Genomic DNA, 21749 nt, shown 5'->3' with positions numbered 1-21749 from the left:
CCCCCCCTTTCCTCCAGGCTTGTACAATGTAGACAGCAGATGGGGGCAGGGAATGGATACAAAGTGCTGCCTTTGACCAAGTCAGCATTATATCTCATGGGAACAGTGTCATGGTCAACAGTGAGACAAGGAATTGGGACACACACACACACACACACACACACCCTTTAGATGCAGATTTTTGATTACATAAGAGGAAGAAGGAGAACAAAAGAGAATTCTTCGCTTTGTCAAATCTCAACATCTCACAATTCATTTCCTTACTCTTTATGTGTCCTAATTCATTATCACGTACATTCTCACTTTATCTCCTTCCTCTCCGTTATCTTCAAAATGGAAAGCAAGTTCCTGGAATTACACACTCCAGAGGGCACACACTGAGACAGCCAGGTGGTGTGTTGTTTTCTTTCCATTGCAATTCCGGTGCATTCTGCTGTGGCCCGGGCAATGTGCTTGTGTCAAAGTGTGTGCACGCATATGTGTGGTGTCTTGTCGCGCGGCAGTTTGATCAAAGTGCCCATGCCAATGTTTGGAGGGCAAAATGACCTCTCCATTCACAAACCCACACTGCCACTGCCAACTTGGAGACCTTGTGAAAGAAAATTAGCTCAATATGCATGCTATGACCAGCAGACCTGCTGGAAACTGGAGGAGAGGAAATGAAAGGAGGGGCTGACAGACTTAAGCTGGCATCGAGGCTGAAACATTACAAGACCACGAACATCCCACTAAGGGGTTGATTTAAAAACAGGTCAGTTTGCAGCTTTTGGGACATGTGCTATTTAATTGCGAATTATAGTGTGAGAAAAGTACCACATTCACACACCAACAAACCCTCTAAAACGAACACCAACCTGCTGAAAGACAAGACCAACAAAAAAGCAAACAAAAGGGGCGGGCGAGCGGCATGTGAACTGCCTCAGCTCAATCAGAGAGCCTTTGCCCCATTCATCACTGTCTCTTTCCAGCCATCAAACTCACTACCAACACTGTAGCAGTGAAAACGAAGATGGACGGCCCTCGGCTGCACTCAAACTAGAGCAAACAAATAAGAATGAGATGAAAGTTAAGTTCTTAAAACATGATCTCACAGCCTAAATTTACATCAAAAAGCACAATGTTTTCAAAAATACAAGCTGAAAAACTCAATTTGCCATCTTAGCGTGGGGCCCAAGTGGAACTGAACCTTGTCAAACCTAAATCCCCATCCAACTGGTCCCTTAAGCTCAGAGCAGTGTGGGCTGAACCATAGCTGGGCAGGAGCCCCATCAATCAAAAATAAAGGGCCATTTGCGGCTCTGGCAGCAAACTAAACAAGGCCAGCAAGTGCAGACATGGTGCATTAGCTCTCCAACAGGACCACATCAATTAAAGCTTAGACCCTTCTGATGTTCTCTAGGGGAGCTTAAAAAATCAGGTTGTCTCGAATCAGATCTTTAACCAATCTTGCTGAGAACCTCAACTCTTGTTTCCTAAGCAGTGGTAATTTTCCCTCATTCACTCTCTCTCTCCCTGTGTTTCTCGTTCTCGGATTCCATATATGGGCCTCTGAATGGAAACATCTTGCCCTGTTGCTAATGAGCTTCATCTAAACAAAATTAGGGATTTATGTTCCACTGCATATTTACATGCATAATGCAGAAGCTCAGACATTAAGAAGTTTTACTTTTTGTAGATGACTCCTTTTTCCTTGCTTGTAATATTTCATATTGCCATTGCTAAATAGCAGAGATATTTCACACTTAAGTTTACATTTTATAAGGCAATATTTATATATATATGCCCATACATGGAAGATAAGTCATCAATATTTGTGGCTTTAAAGACTTTCAATTTTAAGTTTTAGGTGTGCACTAGCATACATATGGCCTCAGAGCTATCTGACATGACCTAAATGCCAAGTGGTGTTCGACAACAGTTTTCCTTTACAACAGTTTTTCTTACCTACATTTTATCATATCACAAAGTCATATCTTCACATCTAAATCCAGTGATGAGATTAACAAATTGTTCTTTAATCATGCAACTTGTAAAGCTCTACTTAAGTACATCTGAGCTGGAACAAAACATAAATGAACAACAAGATTTACTCATGGCTCACAGCAAGAAAAACAGAAACTTCCATATTGGGAAACCTTTTCTGTGTGGAAAGCGGGATAGACTTTTGCCAGATTCTCTTTAGAAGCTTCATCATTCTTCTGTCAGTGGGAGCATTTTGAGATTTGCTTCTGTGCTTTACTGCAACAATGGTGGAGGTTTGCTACAACTTTGTTAATTCCTAATTGATTTTGGTTAGCCTACTCCTTCTTTTAAGCGCCATTTATCCAACTATAACTCACATATCCTGTAGTGTTTTTATTTGAATCTTCCACTGTTTTTCATCCTGTCTGCCTCCTCCTCTTCATCTACTCACTTTTCACTAACACTCTCTTCCTTTTCTTCCCTACTTCATCACTCTCTCCTCCCCTCGTAGATAAGCTCACGCTGAGCGGCAAAGTGCCTAGGCTTTCCGAGAGAGAGACGGAGAGCAAGAGAATGAGGAGGACATGAATCAAGCCAGTGACAGAACAGCAGGGAGGACAGCAGATGTCACTGAGAGAGAGAGCTTTTCAATCAGCCTGTCCTTCCAACACACGGGCCAAGGTGAAGCGCTTTAGCGGCGGAAAACCCCTTGCCCTGACACACACATGCAGAAAGATACACAATGCTTTAATCTTTCTCATTAGCCGGACCACTTTACAACCTCAAGCTCCTCAGTGTCATGCGAGAGGTTTAGAGGGCCAAGGAGAAAATGAAGTGATGAAATGTGTGCCAACGAGTGAAAAAGGCATGACTGTGGAAAATACAGAGCAACTATCGTTTCAGAACTATAAAATGAATGTGGATAGCATAGCTGACGTGCTACTGGACATACTTTGCAACATTGTTGAGGTCTCCTCTAAAAGGCCTTTTTCAATTAGATGGCCTAATAATGACTGTTTTCAAACAGGTTTTACAAAAATATATCATTGGTCGATCCGACAAATAGCCACACCCCGAACTCATGTCATTGGTTAAACTGTTGCTATGTTAGACTGGCCAGGATTCTCAAACAAACAGCAATGTTTTGAAAGCACCCCAGAGCATGAAGGCAATTAACCTTCAGGAGAGAAATTACATACATCATCTTTTTACAGCTCAGTTTTTGAAATCTCCTATTCTCAACAGTATGTGGGCACTATTGTGTATGTTTTTCAATGTTTATGCCTCATTCTCCATCTGGACTGGCTTTAGTAACACCACCTCACTCTTGATCCATATGACAGCTGCTGCCTCCTTTCCCTGTACCCAGAATCCAGCGCAGAGCCAGAACAAATGTGATTTAGAAGCAGTCTAGGGACAAGAAACAACCACCCAACACAGCAAACTGCTCAGCGCGGAAGCAAAAGCCCCTGCTTTACGGTCTGCTTTCTGTCTGCTGGGCGACACAAAGCACATCAACCGTTTAGGGAAAAAATGCCATCTTTGTGAAATGAAACAGGAGTGGTACACCTGTTTTAGGAGCACTAAGTTTGACTCACTCTGCCTCTGTGCCTGGCCCAGCATGCTTTTGATCCTACGATTGCTTCCCTGACCCTCCCTTAGAATAGATTGCCGTGCTTATGTTTGTTAACAGGGGCCATACGTATTTAAAACAATCTCTGTCAGCCCAAGCCTCCTCCACAGCCCAGAGGTCAAAGCATTCCCTGCCTTTAAAACCCCTCATCGTTGAGGATGAAAGGAGGTCCGTTGCATTCCATACTTCTTTGGTTTTCCCTTTCGTGACAACCACTGATGAATGTTCATGCCGTACGGCTCTCTCTCTGTTTATTCGTTGTGGAGGAGTGGAGAGGGCCAGCGTCAGGTGTCTGGAAGAAGCAGGGAGAGTTACGGCCATTCCCAGCCTGGCTATGGAACCTCTCAGTGGGGGAGAGGAGACCCACAGGGCCCCTGCTCCACTGGAGCCCATGCAAACAATGGATCAAGACCCTGCCTGAGTGGAAGGGCCGTGTTGATATTTAAACACTGGTGAGACCTACTGTTTTACCCTTTCTCTTCTCACCTCGGTTTGTCAGCCACAACATTATTTCACATCAACAGCAGGGCATCTGAGAAAATTAATGGTAGCGCAGCCATTGAATGTATATCTATATGAATTAAACCAAAAACTTCTTTATGAAACAACCCATAACTAAATCAAAGGCATCTACTGTTAGAGTCTCCATGACTAATCAGCTTTGTCTTAGTCTCTGAGCAACACAGATACAGGATGTGTGGTTTGTTTGGCCAGCCGAGAGTGTATTTGCTCTCTCTGCAGGACATGTGGCACTTTGTGGATTGACCCAGCAGGGCGGCGCTGAAGGTTGGTCACTATAAAGCTGTGCTTTCAGACTTAGGGTTAGCCAAGGGCCTTCTAGTGGCCTCCTTTGGGACCAATCTTGAACAAGCATTCTCTAAATGCCATCTTGAGCAAACACATGCACAAATCTAAACCAACCGGCCATTGTTGTGCATTCTATGACTAGGTACAAAAAATATTGCTTCAAGCAGTAAAGCTTATCTCTTTTGAGAGCAAAGCTACACTCTGTCCTTTGCCACGTTTCAACAATTCCTCCATCCAATGCATCCCCTCACCGCTTCAAGACATGAATGTAACAATCGGGAGGAAACGTTTCCAGTTTTTGTTTGGTCAGCGGATTGGGGCGCATCAATGATTCATAGTGCTGTCAGAGCAATGTGTTATCAGCAGAGGACGGCCTCTGACACAACACAGTACACACACACACACGCCTCTGGCTTGCTTAGTTGGGGACACTTCATTTCCAGCGTTATCGTTGACATAATTGCAAAGATATTATTTAAACTGAACTGAGCTGGATGTTGACATCACTGAATTCAATGATGAACTGTCTTTAACTGAAAAATGAGTGTTTACTATTGTCATTTTGCATTATTGACACTATTTTCCTAATTAATGCTGTTCAGTTGCTTTGTCACAATGATAGAGGTGGTGGGGCGTCAATCTCAGTGGCTCATAACTTTTGACCAATCACGACCGAAATTACTAAACAACTTTAAATTTGTTTGAATAGCCGTTCTCCACAGCAATTTAAAATGATAGATTGAAGTGGAGAGATTATAGAGTGGCACTGAATGCAAGTGAATGGCATATGTTGCCTTGGGGGGGAAATACAACCACAGCACGTTTTACGGAGGGGAAGAAAGCCCTGAAGCTGAGTTTTAGTAGAAAATGCGGTGCTGAGGGCATGAGTGCGTCTTCAAGTTAGCACTTAACTTAACTTGTAAACTGGTATGCAGTTTATGCAAAAATTACAAAAAGTCAGAAGCACTCGATAATCCTCAATTGTTTTCCCTACAACTTCATAATCCTAAACAGTTCCCAGCACACTTTAAAGAGCTCACGTTAAACTCGTTTCTATCCTCTGACTGCCTCGGGAGCTAAACGTGCAATTCTTTAGCGTGGCTTGTTCGAACACAGGCAAACCATTGCTGGATAATTTCATTAGGGGGGCTCATTATGTCCTCGCCATGTGTCTATACACACTCCATTCACTCTAAGTATCCCCTGGATGGAGATTTGTGAGTGTGTGCGTATCTGTGACCGGAGGGGGGGTCTGGTCGTTTCTGGGCAGCGAAACATGAACTCTCAGAAGAGACAGACCCCCCTATGAGCAGACAGCACGGGGTCATCTGGGGCTGTAAATCTCTGTAGGTTTACAGAGCCATAAAAAGGTAAAGATCCTGATAAACGGTGCCATTAATACGAGGCATTCAGTGAACACAAAGGACTCCAGGTGGAAGACTATTTGGGTGGAGGGGATACAGTAACAGAGTCAGCCACACTCTGACAGTACAATGACGTCCCTCAGACCTGCCAGCACAAACAAAGGAAACAGACGGAACGAGAAGGAGAAAGAGAGGACTGGACTGCACCAACCAAACCACGTATCAACTGTTGAATCATGATGTAAAAAAAAAAAAAAACTAGCTGTCAATACCTTATTGTTTCACTTTTTGGCATCTGCCAGCACAATGTGTAGAGGAAACTCCAACACAAACAAGTGTTATTTTTAACACATTTACACAACGATCAAAAAATGCTTTTGGAAAACCTAAATGAAATCAGCACTAAAAGAAGCCAAGCACACATGAGGGTCTCTGCTCCACAGCAGCTGAACGTCTTGCTCAAGCAGTGCCAGCAGGTGGCGCACCTCCACACCAAATAGTGAACACTGAACACTTACTTGCACTCTCTGTCTTCCAGGTCAAAGTGTGGGTTGAAGTTGATCAAAATCCTCTGGTTCGGTCCTGGAGCTGTAATCACCCATGTGCATTTCTGAGACGGGTAGTAAGACACCGGATAACCGGGTGAAGTGAGGTAATTTGCGCTAGTGATTCTGATATTGTCCCCACATTTGTCTGAAAGAAAAGAAAAGAAAACTTTCATTCATGCTGTAAATCTGGTCACCAATATACACTATGCTGTGTTTTGGATGATTGTCCCCAGTATGGGACTAGCTGAACCAGGTTTATAAGAAAGATCCGTCTGATCAACCCGAGTTTCACATGTTGGTTTACCAACCAACAACGCACAACTATATATAATACAGTGAATAAATACACTGAGTACTTACAGTGATAAGAAAATGAAAACAGTTTTAACATGGTTTTCCATGGTGCAAACGCATTCCATGTTCATTGTGACACTGTCTTGCATGGTTTATTTTTGAACACCTAATACAGTACCACTACTGTATAGTTTGACATAAGAATGACTATGCCGTTTCTCTCCAAGCATTCACTACAACAGAGAAAAGCACCTCTAGTCATTTCTGACCCATTTCTGAGTACTAAATAAAGGCTTGATATTTACGCCTACATTTAATGTCATTATGTGGGAGGGAAGCATGACCTTTGTCTCTCCCATGTTTTATTTATTTGCTCTTTCAACCACTCTACAGCTGATCAACACTGAATTTCATCATATCTATGAACAACAAACAAACTTAAGGAGCACCACATGGCTCACAGTCTAACGGAGATGTCCAACTTTTTATTTAATAAACACCAACACATTCAGACAAGAAAATATGACAGCTTCAACGTAAAACTGCCAGCAGAAAATATGTGCAATTATGCTAAAACAACTCAAGATATTTCAGTGTAAAGAATTATCTCAGGCAAACAGAATGAACTGGATGTTTTAAATTTGGTCTAGTAAAGTACAATGCATAAAAAAAACATAGAAGTAAATGACCTTTTGGTGATTTATCGTTAGAGGCTTTTGTGTTGAGGTTGATATTGTTGAGAGGGAACCATGACCCTATAATCACTCTTAAAAACACAGAATTTGTTATGCTCAATCATTATTTTAATTCATAAACGTACAGTATACGCATGATTATCTACACATGAGCTCATAAAAACGTAAGCGACTAAACCATATGCAAGTGACCCCATTAAAATTTCACTTGAAGCCTTCTAGACTTTATTCCGGACAGACATGATAGGCTGCACATTATGTGACTTTATTAGCAAAACACGCGGACGAGTGCGCAAACAGGACTGAAAACTGCATGACTAATCACAATAACACATCTAAAATGGCCTAGCAAATAATACTTCTCCCAAAGTTTATAAATGTTATTACACCTACATTTAACTAAACGTATTCAGGACAATGGGGCAAAATTATTATTTATAATTGCAGTTCGTAATATCAGACCGTAAATATTACAGTTAGGCAGTTAAAATAATGTGCAGTCTCCCAAATTTGGCCGAGATTAGAGTCAGTAACACAAAACTTTTTAGACGAACAGAAAACTTTAGGTAGCACTTTATAATAACTTTTTTTAATAACACGTTCTTAATAAAAAAATAGCATAACACTCAACTAATGCGTAGTTAATTTATATTCAAATATGAATACAGTATTTATGAAAATATGGGTTTCATTACATTTTGAAATATGTGAAAGCACGTTAACGTTGCTTTCATCTTTTAAGAAATATAACGCGATACGCTTATAATTTGTCATTATAATACATGTAAAACATAATAATATAATGTAAAATAATATATTTTGTAAATATTCGCCCTTTGCTAAACATTAATATTATTAATTGAAGTTATTCTAAAATATGTCTACCATGTGAACACATTTGACCGCAATCAGTGCGCTTGCTCGATCTTCAATGATCTGCCTGGCCATCCAGTGTCAGAAACCGGCGGCAGCTGAGAGCAGGTGACCAGAATGAAGTCGCAACCCCTCACTTTTAGGCTTTCCCCATCTAATCTCTAAGAAAAGTCATTAAACACCCCGGTCACTGAATTCCAGTTCACTCACCATTTTTGAAAGCACTGACGATGAGAAAGATTCCCGTAAAGAGGATCAGCACTAATCCACAATGCATCCTCGATTCCTTGAGTTCTGCGTGTGAAAATAATACAAATTTGAAAAATGTTGAAAAAAGAAAATCCTTAAGTGGTCGTATAGGGGTGGTAATTCCTCTCGTTCGCAAGGAAGGAAACCAAAAGAAGGCGTAAAAGGGTCTGAGCGCTGTAGAAATGCGAGGTTTTGTGCGTCTTCAGGTCGCTCGCATCCTGCCATTCAGCTCTGGTTTCCTCTGCGCTCTCCCAGCCGCGCTCCTCTCTCCTTTGCCATTTCCTTCTGCCTGTTAAAGAATGACAGAAAAGCGTTGCAGCTCTGCGAAATAGACGAGCAAACGGGCGTAATCCTGCGCGTAAAGTGGGCGAGAGAGATCGCGTGTAGCTAGACTTTGGCTAAAAGTGGCTTGGATACGCGAATCAGCCTCCGCGTAGTAACGCGGCGTTCTGCTTAGTCTCACAATCTGAGCGAGGAACACAAACATCTGGCGATTGGCTTTACCATAACAGCGTCTTAAACAAGGGATACACCCCCTAAATTACGCTTCTCTTCTTCCTAGAGTTTGTTGCTCTGCCGTGTGCCAGACGCGCAGGGGATTCTCATTGGTTTGATTACACATATGCAAAGCCCGACCTATACGGAGCCCAACCTCTCGTATAAAAGAGCCCAGAGACCTCTGTGAGACACTGTCCAGCCCTCGCGCGCCGTGGAAGTGTGGCACGGGTGCTGCTGTCCTTTATATCAAGCGACGACTGAACTTGCTGACCAAAATAAATAACTAGATTCAATACAATCACACCAGCCACTTTTAGCTCTCAAAATGAGAAAAGCACAAAGCCGCTGTGTATATTTTGCACACGGAAACCGTTTCAAATAAAGCGCACAACTGTAAAACTGCCTTTTATTTGATCGATACTGCTACTTATTTGAATCGTTTCTATCTTGACTATTTTAGTGTGCATTTCCATGTCTTTGCGTAGCCTATTTGTACACATGCATGCAAACACAAAATTAAAGACGAGACGAACATTATAATCACCACCAGCATGAGTGCATGCATTATTATTCTTATAGTTGTTACAATGCAATTCAGAACTTCGTTCAATATTGCGCAATTCGGATCAATAGGAGGATGTATATTATACAGATATGTAAATACGTCCATATAGGGGCAACCTGTTTTTTTTTCCTTTAAGGGTTTATCACACTGGAATCTGTTGTAACCACGTCTCGTTTACGCTGCATGGTGCCTTAAAACGCGCGTTTCATCCATAAATGCAAACAGGAGCACTGAGCGAGGGGACTTGCGCGTTACGCAGCAGCAGTCTATGGATAGATAAGTTGCATGGTCGCATCGATTTCGCTTTCGTGCGCAACGGTGTCCTCGTTTTGTCACTTCAACCGAATCCTTTCTGCTTAGACAAACACTCAGCACTTGCCTACAAGCTGTCAAATCCGTTAACGTCCCGTAGCCTAGCTATACAGTACGATCGCCCAGCCCGTCATGTTCTGCTGCGCTACAGTCCCCATAAACATCAGCTTCGGAGCCGATCGCGTCTCCCACTCCAAATACGAGTCAGTCCTTTCCAACTCCGCTTGTATCCTTCATTTGGCTCTGTACAGCAGCCAGCCACCGCGAGGAATCACAGAGAGCAGTCGTCCCCTATAGAGCCAAACTGAAATCTTCCAGTGAACGTGCAGTCATTCAGAGAGCTCGATACCAAGGGACGGGGGTCCGGAGAGAAGGCAGAAAGCGCGCTTCATTCTTGAGGAATCTCAGAGAAGTTGCCTCACGCTCGCCTTGTTCCGCGAGGCTGCCCCGGCGAGCCGCCTATACACCATCCACACTATCCACTTTAGTAGTACAATGAATCAACAGTTCTTGCAAAACAACCCTAAATCACAACCATTTGCAGATCATATCACAACTTGTTCTCAACAAAGCCCGGAGTTCATATTAAAATGCATTTTGTTTCGGATGATATTGCATGCCTGTCTGAACCATTAGCAAAAGTGGACCATCAATTAAAGTGGGACAAAGAGTTTTTTTTGACAGATTGCCCTTATCAGGAGATAATCAAATGTAACAGTCATTCATAATTGTCACAAGGTTCTTTGTGATTCTGAGCGAGCACATGATGGAAGATCCACCCTACGAATGATTGTATGGTGCTTTTTAAACGATTATTGGATTACAAAAGGTTTAAATTGTTGAAAAACTGCATTAAGGTTAGGCCTACTTGCTTGTGAAGGTTTGTTTTATCCACCATCTCACTTTGGCTTAACATGTAAAGTGGGACTTGTGATCATGAATCATGATCCTGCCTACTTGGAAACAAATGTTCACATGTGGCACTAGAAGTTACACTGTGGCTTGTAGTTGGTTTTCCATGTTTTCTGTCTAGATTTAGCTGGTTGTTTAATCATCATAAACTGATATATGATGAACAAATGGACTCGGTGGGAACGTTGAAGGAGTTGGTTAGAGGAGGTAGACCTTGGATCAATAACAAACCAACTAAACATTCCAGTTTAAGTTAATATGACATGGTTTTACTTTAATGTTTTGTCTTAATTCTTTATTTTACAGTCAGTCGTACAGTACAACTTAAGGATTATGGTAGATATGTACTTATTAAATCAGGGAAATTAAAGTAACTTTGATCAACTGCAAGCTTTTAGTATTTATTTATTTTTTCGTTAACTACAAACTTTATGTGACTGACAAGTCAATTTAAACTTCTCTTTTCCGAGTCTATGAAAATTCATCCAATGTGAATTCATTGAATCGGATTTTATATTTTCCACTAGCCAAGTCTATAAGCTCAATGAGAAGTTTTCAAACGCTGGGAAAAAATCTCGTGGAATATGTGGTGCTTTGTTGCGCGAATTCTTCGCACTCCGGGGTCAGTGTTTTCATTTGAGACCTCGGAGAGACACATGCCTTCCCGATGGCCCCCGACTGCCACATATAACACAGACCGCTGGAGGACCAACACAAGCAGCGATGCACTACTGTGGGGAAGGGCTTAGCTTATGAATATTAACTAGGTCACACTGACGTTGCTTGGTAACAGCTCTAGAGCGTCCAGTCACGTATTCTAATTAATATTTACAAGTCAAGATCTTCAACATGGCAAGTCTATGTTCGAGAAGCAATACTAGCGTACTTCTTACTGCATATGTGCCTTGTACAGTAGCCTACTATAGAAGCCAATTTCTACCATATTAGGAAAAATATATCCATGGTTTGGTAAACCACACTTAGGACATACAAAGTTAAATTAATGAGATATGTCAAAAGTATGAGATACTAAGTCATAATTATGAGATAAAAGTCAAAATGATGGGTTAGAAAGCCAAAATTTTAAGGTGTTAAAAAGTAATTTTAGAAATTATGGATTAGAAAATTTGAAGATATTAATTCATAATTACAAGATGAAAAGTTGAAATTATCAGTCAAGGTCACAATTTCAAGATGCTAATTCATAATTATGAGATACATTATAGGTTAGAAAGACATTAAGATATTAAGTCAAAATTATGAGATAATGGGTTAAAAAGTCATTATTTTAAGACACTAAATCCTAATTATGAGCTAAAAATGAAATTATGGGTTAGAAAGAAAAAAAATTAAATATTCAGTCAAAATTCTGAAATGAAAAGTTTAAATTATGGTTAAAAGTCATAGTTATGAGATAGAAATGTGAAATTATGGGTTAGAAAGAAAAATTAAATACATTTTCAGTCAAAATTATGGAATAAAAAGTTGAAAATATTGGTGAAAGACAAATTTTAAGATACTATGTCATAATTACGAGATAAACAAAAGTCGTAATTATGAGATAAAATGATTTGAAAATTATCCATGAAAGAATGCATGTTATGCATTAATAAATAGCAATATCAAACAGTAGTATGCTACACTGCCACATCACCTCAATATGCTGCATGCAGCAGACCTAAAATAATTTCGTTATCGTTTGATGTTTGGCAGAAGTGTTGACCTCACTGGTTACCCATTACAAAGATCACACGAGGCCACATTTGTCCAGTTTACTGACCTATTGTTGTTCTTACAGAAAGGAAGTGTAAATGCATTGCTCAGCATATGCTAATCAGGCGCCACTGAAGGGAACTCAGATGTTATTAACAAATCAGCTTCCATTGTGATTACGTCAGGGTCATATTGACTATCTCATGAATGCATTCTTTGCAGAAACCCAACATGCATTTAAGTGGGAAAACACACAGTATGTTCATTTAGTCAATTTTCTGATAAGATTTGGGAGAGCACTTCAATTTAAGCATTCCACACTCAGGCTTCAGCAAAGATCTGTTTCTTAAACAAAAGCACCTCATCAGTGTATTACCAATCACTATCAGGAATCCCTGCCACTTCTGAGGATGGTACAGAAGGAGGGAGAGCGAGGCAGCCTTTCTATAAAATTGTATTTGACTAGACTCTATTATCTAGGGGGTAATAAGGCTCTATAACAATGAGATTGAGTAATTTCACAGAATCTATGGCTGCCATATCTAAAATGGTGGTGGTTTTGTGGGAACAATGGAGAGTCCATTTAACAAATTTGTTCCTTCCTTTCCTGAATTATCTTTCATACACTCTTGAGGAATAATTAGCAGCGAACAAAGGCACACATTTCGTTTGTCTGAGTGCATTTGGGTTCCGTTAATGCATCTTTTCTTTCATTTCACAAGTAACCACTCGAAAGGCAAAAATAGGCATTAATTTGATTACTACGTATTAATATAGCATTTTGCATATTAATTGAAAGTGTGGTTCTATATTTTGGAAAAGTTGGCATTACCATAAAACGGCCACCCAATTTGAAACTTTGTCAATTTTCTGATTTCAACCTCTTAATAAGTCATGATAATTTTAGCCTTGCTTCTAAATGAGAGGGTATGCCGATTCTCATATCTCCTCTGCCAATGCTGAAGCCACATGAAAGACATGGTTTGTTTATTTTTTAGGTTTTGGAACGCTATTGCTAATAAAATAGCATTTACCGCATGAAGTCTCTAATGTTCACTTACATCTGGGATGAAACGCCACCATAAAAGCTAATATAAGTGACTGGCAGACGGCATTGGCATGAACTGGATCTGCATGCATGACCTCTGTGTATTCAGAAATGTTACAATTTTAGACAAACTTTTCATAACCTTTCATACAATTTCAAAACACCACAGTCACTCTTGCTACAATCAAACAGTGGTAACGGTAAATATTCGAAATGCTTTTTACACTGTTTGAAGCTGATCCAATAACTATAGCATTCTGCAGAAACTAGGTTACCATGGGAAGGGCACATGCTTCAGATATCATCCTGAGGTTATGTTTGACTTTTTCACTTTTAAATTTTGCACCAAAGGCCTTTTTTATGTCTGCACATGTTGTTAAAGTAATTATGCATCCAAAATACCAGTCAAAATTTAGTTACATAATTCACACTTTTGCCAGCTGTAGGTGATTATTTGCCTCACTTCACACACACATAGACATGCACACAAACCTTACCACCCTAAGTGATGTACAAAATCGCCTTTGGCTTGCTCAGTGGGGTCATTAAAGAGTGACTTTCTTTAACCAGTTTAAAACCCCAAATGTACTGTTAAATGTGTATGCAAATAAACAACAGTTTCAGCAATTCTCGCTGTTTTATTTGTTTGTTTTTATTGCCATACCAGCATCTATGGCTCAATGATCAATGTATTTGATCAAAGCAGACAAATAGTAGAAACACGCAGTAGTAATGAAAAACAACAACTGACAACCAACTCACATTATTAAAAACTTTATATAACATTATTTATATCAATATTTGTATATATATATACTGTATATATAATTTCTGGTGAAATTATATAAAAAAATTGCCTAGTGGCTTTTAAAGCCACAATTCTTGCTGTTTAATGATACAAAAACCCACGTTTGGCAACGACAATGAGTCTTTTGAGAATTTGTGAATGCAATGTGCACATGAACGACTTCACAAACAAATCATGATTCATCAATAACTTGTGTATGCTTCTAAATGCACAAAAAATGTAGGAACAAATGAAACCACGTGTACACAAAAATCATGCAGTTTAAGTAAAAAGTTTTTAATACAAATTTTATACTTAGCTGTTTCATCTTAAAGACGTTTCATGATACAGTATGCATGCAGTTTATAGGCAACCTGATTTAATGGGAAACATGACTATTTTACAATGGGGTGGTTTTGTAAAAATGTGCCAAAATGTATGGTTTTTAGAAAAAAAGCATGACCCGTAATGTCACCCCTAAACATTCATGTCGCAGGGGCGTAAGCAGGGTGTATGAAAATGTACGAATTAGATTGTACGAATTAGGGGAATCATAACCAATTGTAATGATATTGTACTGGCTACAGCTTAAACTGCGACATGTCTTCAAATATCAGAATCATTTCCTTCCAAGTCCTGTGCACTTTTTTTTATTCTAATTACATTTCTGTGAGAGGTTTGTTTATATGTCTGTGTGATCCTAGTAAGGCAAACGTCCCCAAAACTCATTTAATATCACAAATTTCCAAGAGCTATTTTAAGACCCCGTGCTTCATCAGAGCTATCAGTAAAATCCACACAGTGGCTGCTGCTCCCTTTCATCCTTTCAGCTTTTTGCTCTCAGTGTAGATGCAAAGTCTACTGAGAATCCCTTGATTAGAAACAAGAAGAAAAAAAAAAACTCTAGTCTATTGATCCACTGGGACCCCGGCAGATCAAGACGAAGAGCGGTGCTCACAAAATCAGGGCATCCTGAGAGAAAAGCAGTTGAAATGAAGGGAAGTGTGAGCGGAATCTGCTTTGCTTTACATCGCAGAACAGCGCCATTGTCATAGTATTGCAGCAACAAGGAGTTTCCTATGTATCTCACAGAGATACACGTTTCACTGCAGTAATGCTTCTCAAATACTGTCTCAAATGACCCAGATTTGTCATGGAGGGTATCAGCATCACGCAAACTTTGATGCCTAATCAAATGATTCATCCTGAAAGGAATGATCAGCGCTCAAAGGATCCATCCGAGGATTACACTGCAGAAGCTTCACCCTTGCTTTAATTGGATTGCAGACACAGCAAGTCAAAACCTCACATGAAATGGAGACTGCTTTCATTGCACCACATTTCAGCATACTCAACGACATTTTCTGCATATGAAAAGAGGCAGACGGGATGGAATATTCCAGTCACACATCGACATGCAAGAGCTAAAACTCAAAAGGAACTTCATAAATATCGGAAGACTCGGAGAGAAATGTTCTGTAGGTGGATTTGTGCTGAGATGAAGCAGAATCTGCTCAGACTGAGGGGATGGCTGGGTTTTTGTTGCAAATCCGTCCGACTCAGAGTATGAAACATCACTTTTGTGAGCATCGGCCTTTGAACGTTTCCCTCGTGGCGGAGACAGAGTCGGGCTGCAAATGAGACCGATCCCCTTTTGATCTGTCTTCAAGTGAGGAAGAAATGGGTATGATATTTGGAAATGGAGAAACTCAACTTATCTCCTTCACTTTGCAAAAGAAGTCTTCTTGGCTTCATATCAGACTAAACCCTCCAAGACCCAGACCAACACCAGACCCTTGTAGAGCCAGACTTGTGCTGGAATATATCACACAGACATCTACATTTATGCAGATGCCTTTATCCAAAGCGACAAATGAGGCAACATTAACTTGAAAAGTGCTGCACTACAAAATCGTACAATTGCTCAGAAAAGCACAACCTAGAACAGAGATGAAAGACAAAGCATCAATAAAGAAAGATTAGTTTTTCTTTTTAAATAAAACTGTTTAGTGTTTTAGGAATGAGAAGTGTTTGTGGAAGAGGTGCATCTTTAGACCTTTAAATATACATTAAAAGTGTATATAAATACTGTAAATGATTAACTATTATATATAAATATAAAATAAAATATATATTATCATGTGTATTCATATGCATTTCTTAATAATATTTTACATTATTACAATTGCTCAGAAAAGCACAACCTAGAACAGAGATGAAAGACAAAGCATCAATAAAGAAAGATTAGTTTTTCTTTTTAAATAAAACTGTTTAGTGTTTTAGGAATGAGAAGTGTTTGTGGAAGAGGTGCATCTTTAGACCTTTAAATATACATTAAAAGTGTATATAAATACTGTAAATGATTAACTATTATATATAAATATAAAATAAAATATATATTATCATGTGTATTCATATGCATTTCTTAATAATATTCTACATTACAATTATATATATATATATATGTGTGTGTGTGTGTGTGTGTGTGTGTGTGTGTGTGTGTGTCTGTGTGTGTAAAATCAAATCAAAAGAGCAAAATATAATAATACTAATACTAATACTAATACTACTACTACCAGTACTACTACTACTAATAATATATTATTGTGTTACATTAAGACACATCACACCATTTCTGATACAGATAATATTTGATATTAAAATAACTTTGGTGTTTAAACATAGTGCAGTATTTTATTGCTTTTATATAGAAATAAAATATACAAAAATATTTTAATAAAACATACAAATGAATAATATTAAATTTAGCATTTATTTCAAATAATGAGTCCAGTTTGTTGTGAAGAGCCATACAATTCTTGCCGATTCTTAACCTGTTGTTGAGGTAATTATGATCTTTAGTTTGCCTGAAATAGACTGTGGTGGTTGAAACCAAAAGCTAAGGCCCAGACAATGCATTCACTTTTAAAGACTTTGAGTAATGAGACCCAGAGCACGTTTATGCAGACCTGAGTGATTTTAGCACTCAATGCGTCCAGTCCAAAGATCACAAGTGGCTAATGAAAACATGCACAACTCCCATTGTCTCAATTCAGCATGTGTTTGGTCAATAATTATCACAACAGGTGGCAATGCTTGGACCCCCTGCTGACCACATCTTACGGGACGGTGAGACGGGGGTCTGCCGGAGACCAGTTCACAGCCGACACAGAGACGGCAGTCTCCGACATCGAGCACAGGAAAGCCCCTACAATAGAGGCACAGCTCAGATAGTGAAGATTAACAGATACAGGAGAGATTAGAGCCTGGAATATGAGAACACAAGACCCCCGTCACCGCGGGTGTGTAAAGACGAGCCGGGGCACAAACTGTTACACTTGTATGTGTGTGTGTGTGGTCGAAGGTCGAAGGTGTAGGGCTAATGTTTGATCTCTTCCTGTTGGGCTTATGTCAAAGGGTCATGTGACTCAGCCACTGTTTTAGTATGAGATCACTTACATGAGTTTTGAAAGATAGCTTGATTAAATCATGGGATCCTTTGTGTGTGTGTGTGTGTGTGTGCATGTTTATGTGGTTTATGAGGACACAAATTTGTATAATAACATGGGTATGACATAGGTATTACAACGAGAAGGTGATTTATGAGGACATTTTCAGTGTCCACGTAATTCAAAAGGCTTATAAATAATTCAGAATTAGTTTTTTTGAAAATCTAAAAATGCAGAAAGTTTCCTGTAAGGGCTAGGTTTAGGGGTAGGGTTGGTGTAGGGCAATAGAAAATACGGTTTATACAGTAGAAAAACCATTACGCCTATGGAGAGTCCCCATAAACCATAAAAACAAACCTCTGTGTGTGTGTGTGTGCGCGCGCGCGTGTGTGTGTGTGTGTGTGTGTGTGTGTGTGTGTGCGTATTGAGTAAGATAGAGGTAAATGTGGTTCAATGTAGACCTCGAAAGAAAGAAAGAAAGAAAGAAACAATAATGATTCAAACGTTTTTAAAAAGTACATAACATAAATTTGGTGTACTGATAAATTTAATAACTTAAATAATTTCATATATACATTTTAAATCATATAATCTATTTTAAATAAATAAATATATATATATATATGTATGTCTGTGATGCGCAGCTGTATTTTCAGCATCATTCCTCCAGTCTTCAGTGTCACATGATCTTCAGAAATCAGTATAATACATTTCTGATTATTATCAATGTTGAAAACAATATTTTTGTGGAAACTGTGATGCTTTTTTTCCCCTTTCATAAATAGAAAGTTCAAAAGCAGAACATGTATTTGAAACTTAAATCTTTTGTAACTTTATAAAAGTCTTTACTGTCGATTTTGACCAATTTAATGCATGCTTACTAAATTAAAGTATTAATTTCTTAAAAAACAAAACAAAACAAAACAAAGCAAAGCAAAGCAAAGCAAAGCAAAACTAAACTAAACTAAACTAAACTAAACTAAACTAAACTAAACTAAACTAAACTAAACTAAACTAAACTAAACTAAATAAAATAAAATAAAAACATATATTGACCCCAAATTGTTGGTTCATTAAGACTAAGCTGTAAGATATTTAAGTTTATTTACTGAAAATATTTCCCTCCACCGTACTTTATATTTAACGGTGTATCAAGACGCATCTCACCAAGTCTGATGTCAATAACATCTGATACTCAAATAACTTTGGTGTTCAAACTTGTCATATTTGAACCAAACATGAGCGTGAACAGGATGACCTGAAGCTTTTAAGCTGACAGCCCTAAAAACACACACAAAATAAGCTGTTCATCAAACAGCATCTCTGCCAGTGTGTCTACAGTTCCCGTCACAGTGGACTGTGAGAAAATAAAAACGCCCTGACAAATAAGACACACAGATAGACAAATAAAGACGGGCAGACCCTCCTGTCACTGCGGCCGAGCTGAGGCGAAACACACACACACACACACACACACACACACACACACAAACACACACACACACAAACACAGGTTATCAGAAAACCCAGCGAGTCCTCAGAGAGCCGACGCTTCTATCTCCCTTCGTCCGCAGGCTCGCCGTTTGTTGTCTTAAGGCCGGCGCAGATTGGATGTCGCAGCGTAATGTCAGAGCGGTTGAGGTTTGAATATGTTTCAGCCGTCTGTCTATTATTTCTCGGCCTCGCTTGACTTCCCACACGGATGACTTTGCAATACTAATAAGGGAGTCTTTAAAAAAAGAGTCAGCTAAGGTTGAGAAGAATGAGAGAGAGAGCGAGAGATGCCTCAAATGAGTGAGCAAGAATAAAAGACGGAGAGAAAAAGAAAGGCGGGTGGAATAAGTCTGATTACGGGTAAAGGTCACTCAATTGGTGCGATTTACATAGTGAAGGTCCTCCGGCTCATTTCTCAGCTGTTTCTGTCCATGTTCGGTTTGACTGATTCATTCCCGCACAGAGAGCCAACGCACTCGGGACCCCGTACAAAAGCGACAGCTCCTTCTGCCGTCCCATCGTCACATTTTACGCCCAATTATGAGACTTGTGACAAGTGAGGGTGTTTTACAAAAGCCCGAGTGGATTAGGAGGAGCCACGTCGCTGTCTTCAAAGGGAAGCCATATGGTCTGAGAAATTGGTACAAGGTCTTGGCGAGCTTCTGTTAAAACACTTCTTGGCATTGAGACTATCAGCTTTGCTTACATTATAATAGCTGAGACACTGTGTCTAAGGCTCTGTCCCAAATGGCGCACTTGCCTGTCTTGTCCTTTGAGAACAAGACAGTAGGACGTCCCATTTGTAATTTTATGGTTCAGAAGGGTGCTCCTTTACATCTACAGTGTGCCCTTTTGCGAAACACAAGACCACTAGCCAGCATTGTCTGTGTCACTGCGTCAAGCTGTTAGGGCTGACGAGTCATTTGGAACGGGGCCTAAAGAAGCATTCACAATGACAGCGATTGGCAGCGACAACCAGAAATATTTGTTTTTAATTAGAGTTGAAATTTTGAGGAGTCACGAGTGACAGTAATCGTTGCTGTTGTGACAAATGAGCAGCAGTGCGATTCAGAATTTGGGTCAATGACATGACTCTCATTTCTTTCTATTAGTTTATTATAATAAGTTAGTTATAAAAAAACTTAAAACGGCAATGACTTCAATGCACCTCTTCTATGATGGGAATATTTTTAATTCCTGAATTAAAATAAAAAAAATTTTTTTTGGTGGGTATAAAGTAAAAAATGCCAGGGTGACAGCATCGCCCGGATGTCTTAATGAAGAAGAAAAAAAGCCTCATTAAAAATTCAATTCTCAAATACAGTATACTCTCATGACTGTGTTTCAAAGTCTCTAAAAATATCAGAACATTTCACATTTTATTTTAAGGTTAGTTCAGGCTGTAATATGGTGTGACTCTCCAAACACTTAATGATATTTATGAAATAATAATTTATGTTTATTGGTAAAAAAGTAAAACTTAGTACAAGGTCTTGGCGAGCTTCTGTTAAAACACTTCTTGGCATTGAGACTATCAGCTTTGCTTACATTATAATAGCTGAGACACTGTGTCTAAGGCTCTGTCCCAAATGGCGCACTTGCCTGTCTTGTCCTTTGAGAACAAGACAGTAGGACGTCCCATTTGTAATTTTATGGTTCAGAAGGGTGCTCCTTTACATCTACAGTGTGCCCTTTTGCGAAACACAAGACCACTAGCCAGCATTGTCTGTGTCACTGCGTCAAGCTGTTAGGGCTGACGAGTCATTTGGAACGGGGCCTAAAGAAGCATTCACAATGACAGCGATTGGCAGCGACAACCAGAAATATTTGTTTTTAATTAGAGTTGAAATTTTGAGGAGTCACGAGTGACAGTAATCGTTGCTGTTGTGACAAATGAGCAGCAGTGCGATTCAGAATTTGGGTCAATGACATGACTCTCATTTCTTTCTATTAGTTTATTATAATAAGTTAGTTATAAAAAAACTTAAAACGGCAATGACTTCAATGCACCTCTTCTATGATGGGAATATTTTTAATTCCTGAATTAAAATAAAAAAAATTTTTTGGTGGGTATAAAGTAAAGAATGCCAGGGTGACAGCATCGCCTGGATGTCTTAATGAAGAAGAAAAAAAGCCTCATTAAAAATTCAATTCTCAAATACAGTATACTCTCATGACTGTGTTTCAAAGTCTCTAAAAATATCAGAACATTTCACATTTTATTTTAAGGTTAGTTCAGGCTGTAATATGGTGTGACTCTCCAAACACTTAATGATATTTATGAAATAATAATTTATGTTTATTGGTAAAAAAGTAAAACTTACGTTGAAAAGTACACCACTGTTCAACAATTTGGGTGAGACTTTTAATGGTTTTGAAAGAAGTATCTTATGGTTTCTAGGCTGCATTTATTTGATCAGAAATACAGTAAAACAGTAATATTGTTAAATATTATTACAATCTAAAATATCTTTTTTCTATGTGAATCTGTGTTAAACTGCAATTTATTTCTGTGATGTGCAGCTGTATTTTCAGCATCATTCCTC

The 21749-nt window shown here is 39.2% G+C and overlaps 1 protein-coding gene across 1 annotated transcript in view; it reads right to left on the bottom strand.

Annotated features, from left to right (window-relative positions):
- Positions 1–9045, bottom strand: part of LOC107566911 (neuropilin-1a-like) — a 74433-nt gene extending 65388 nt beyond the window's left edge. The window contains exons 1-2 of the mRNA XM_016252481.1: positions 8387–9045; positions 6285–6459 (exon numbers count right to left, since the gene is read on the bottom strand). Coding sequence (XP_016107967.1) covers positions 6285–6459; positions 8387–8453 — 242 coding nt within the window. The 5' untranslated portion in view covers positions 8454–9045. The remainder of the gene's footprint in view (positions 1–6284; positions 6460–8386) is intronic.
- Positions 9046–21749: the final 12704 nt, after the last annotated feature.

Source organism: Sinocyclocheilus grahami, unplaced genomic scaffold (assembly GCF_001515645.1).
Source record: "Sinocyclocheilus grahami isolate Dianchi unplaced genomic scaffold, SAMN03320097.WGS_v1.1 scaffold1112.1, whole genome shotgun sequence".
Classification (NCBI taxonomy): domain Eukaryota; kingdom Metazoa; phylum Chordata; class Actinopteri; order Cypriniformes; family Cyprinidae; genus Sinocyclocheilus; species Sinocyclocheilus grahami.
Note: the sequence above shows the minus strand (reverse complement) of the source record. Positions and strands in the feature narration are given on the sequence as shown.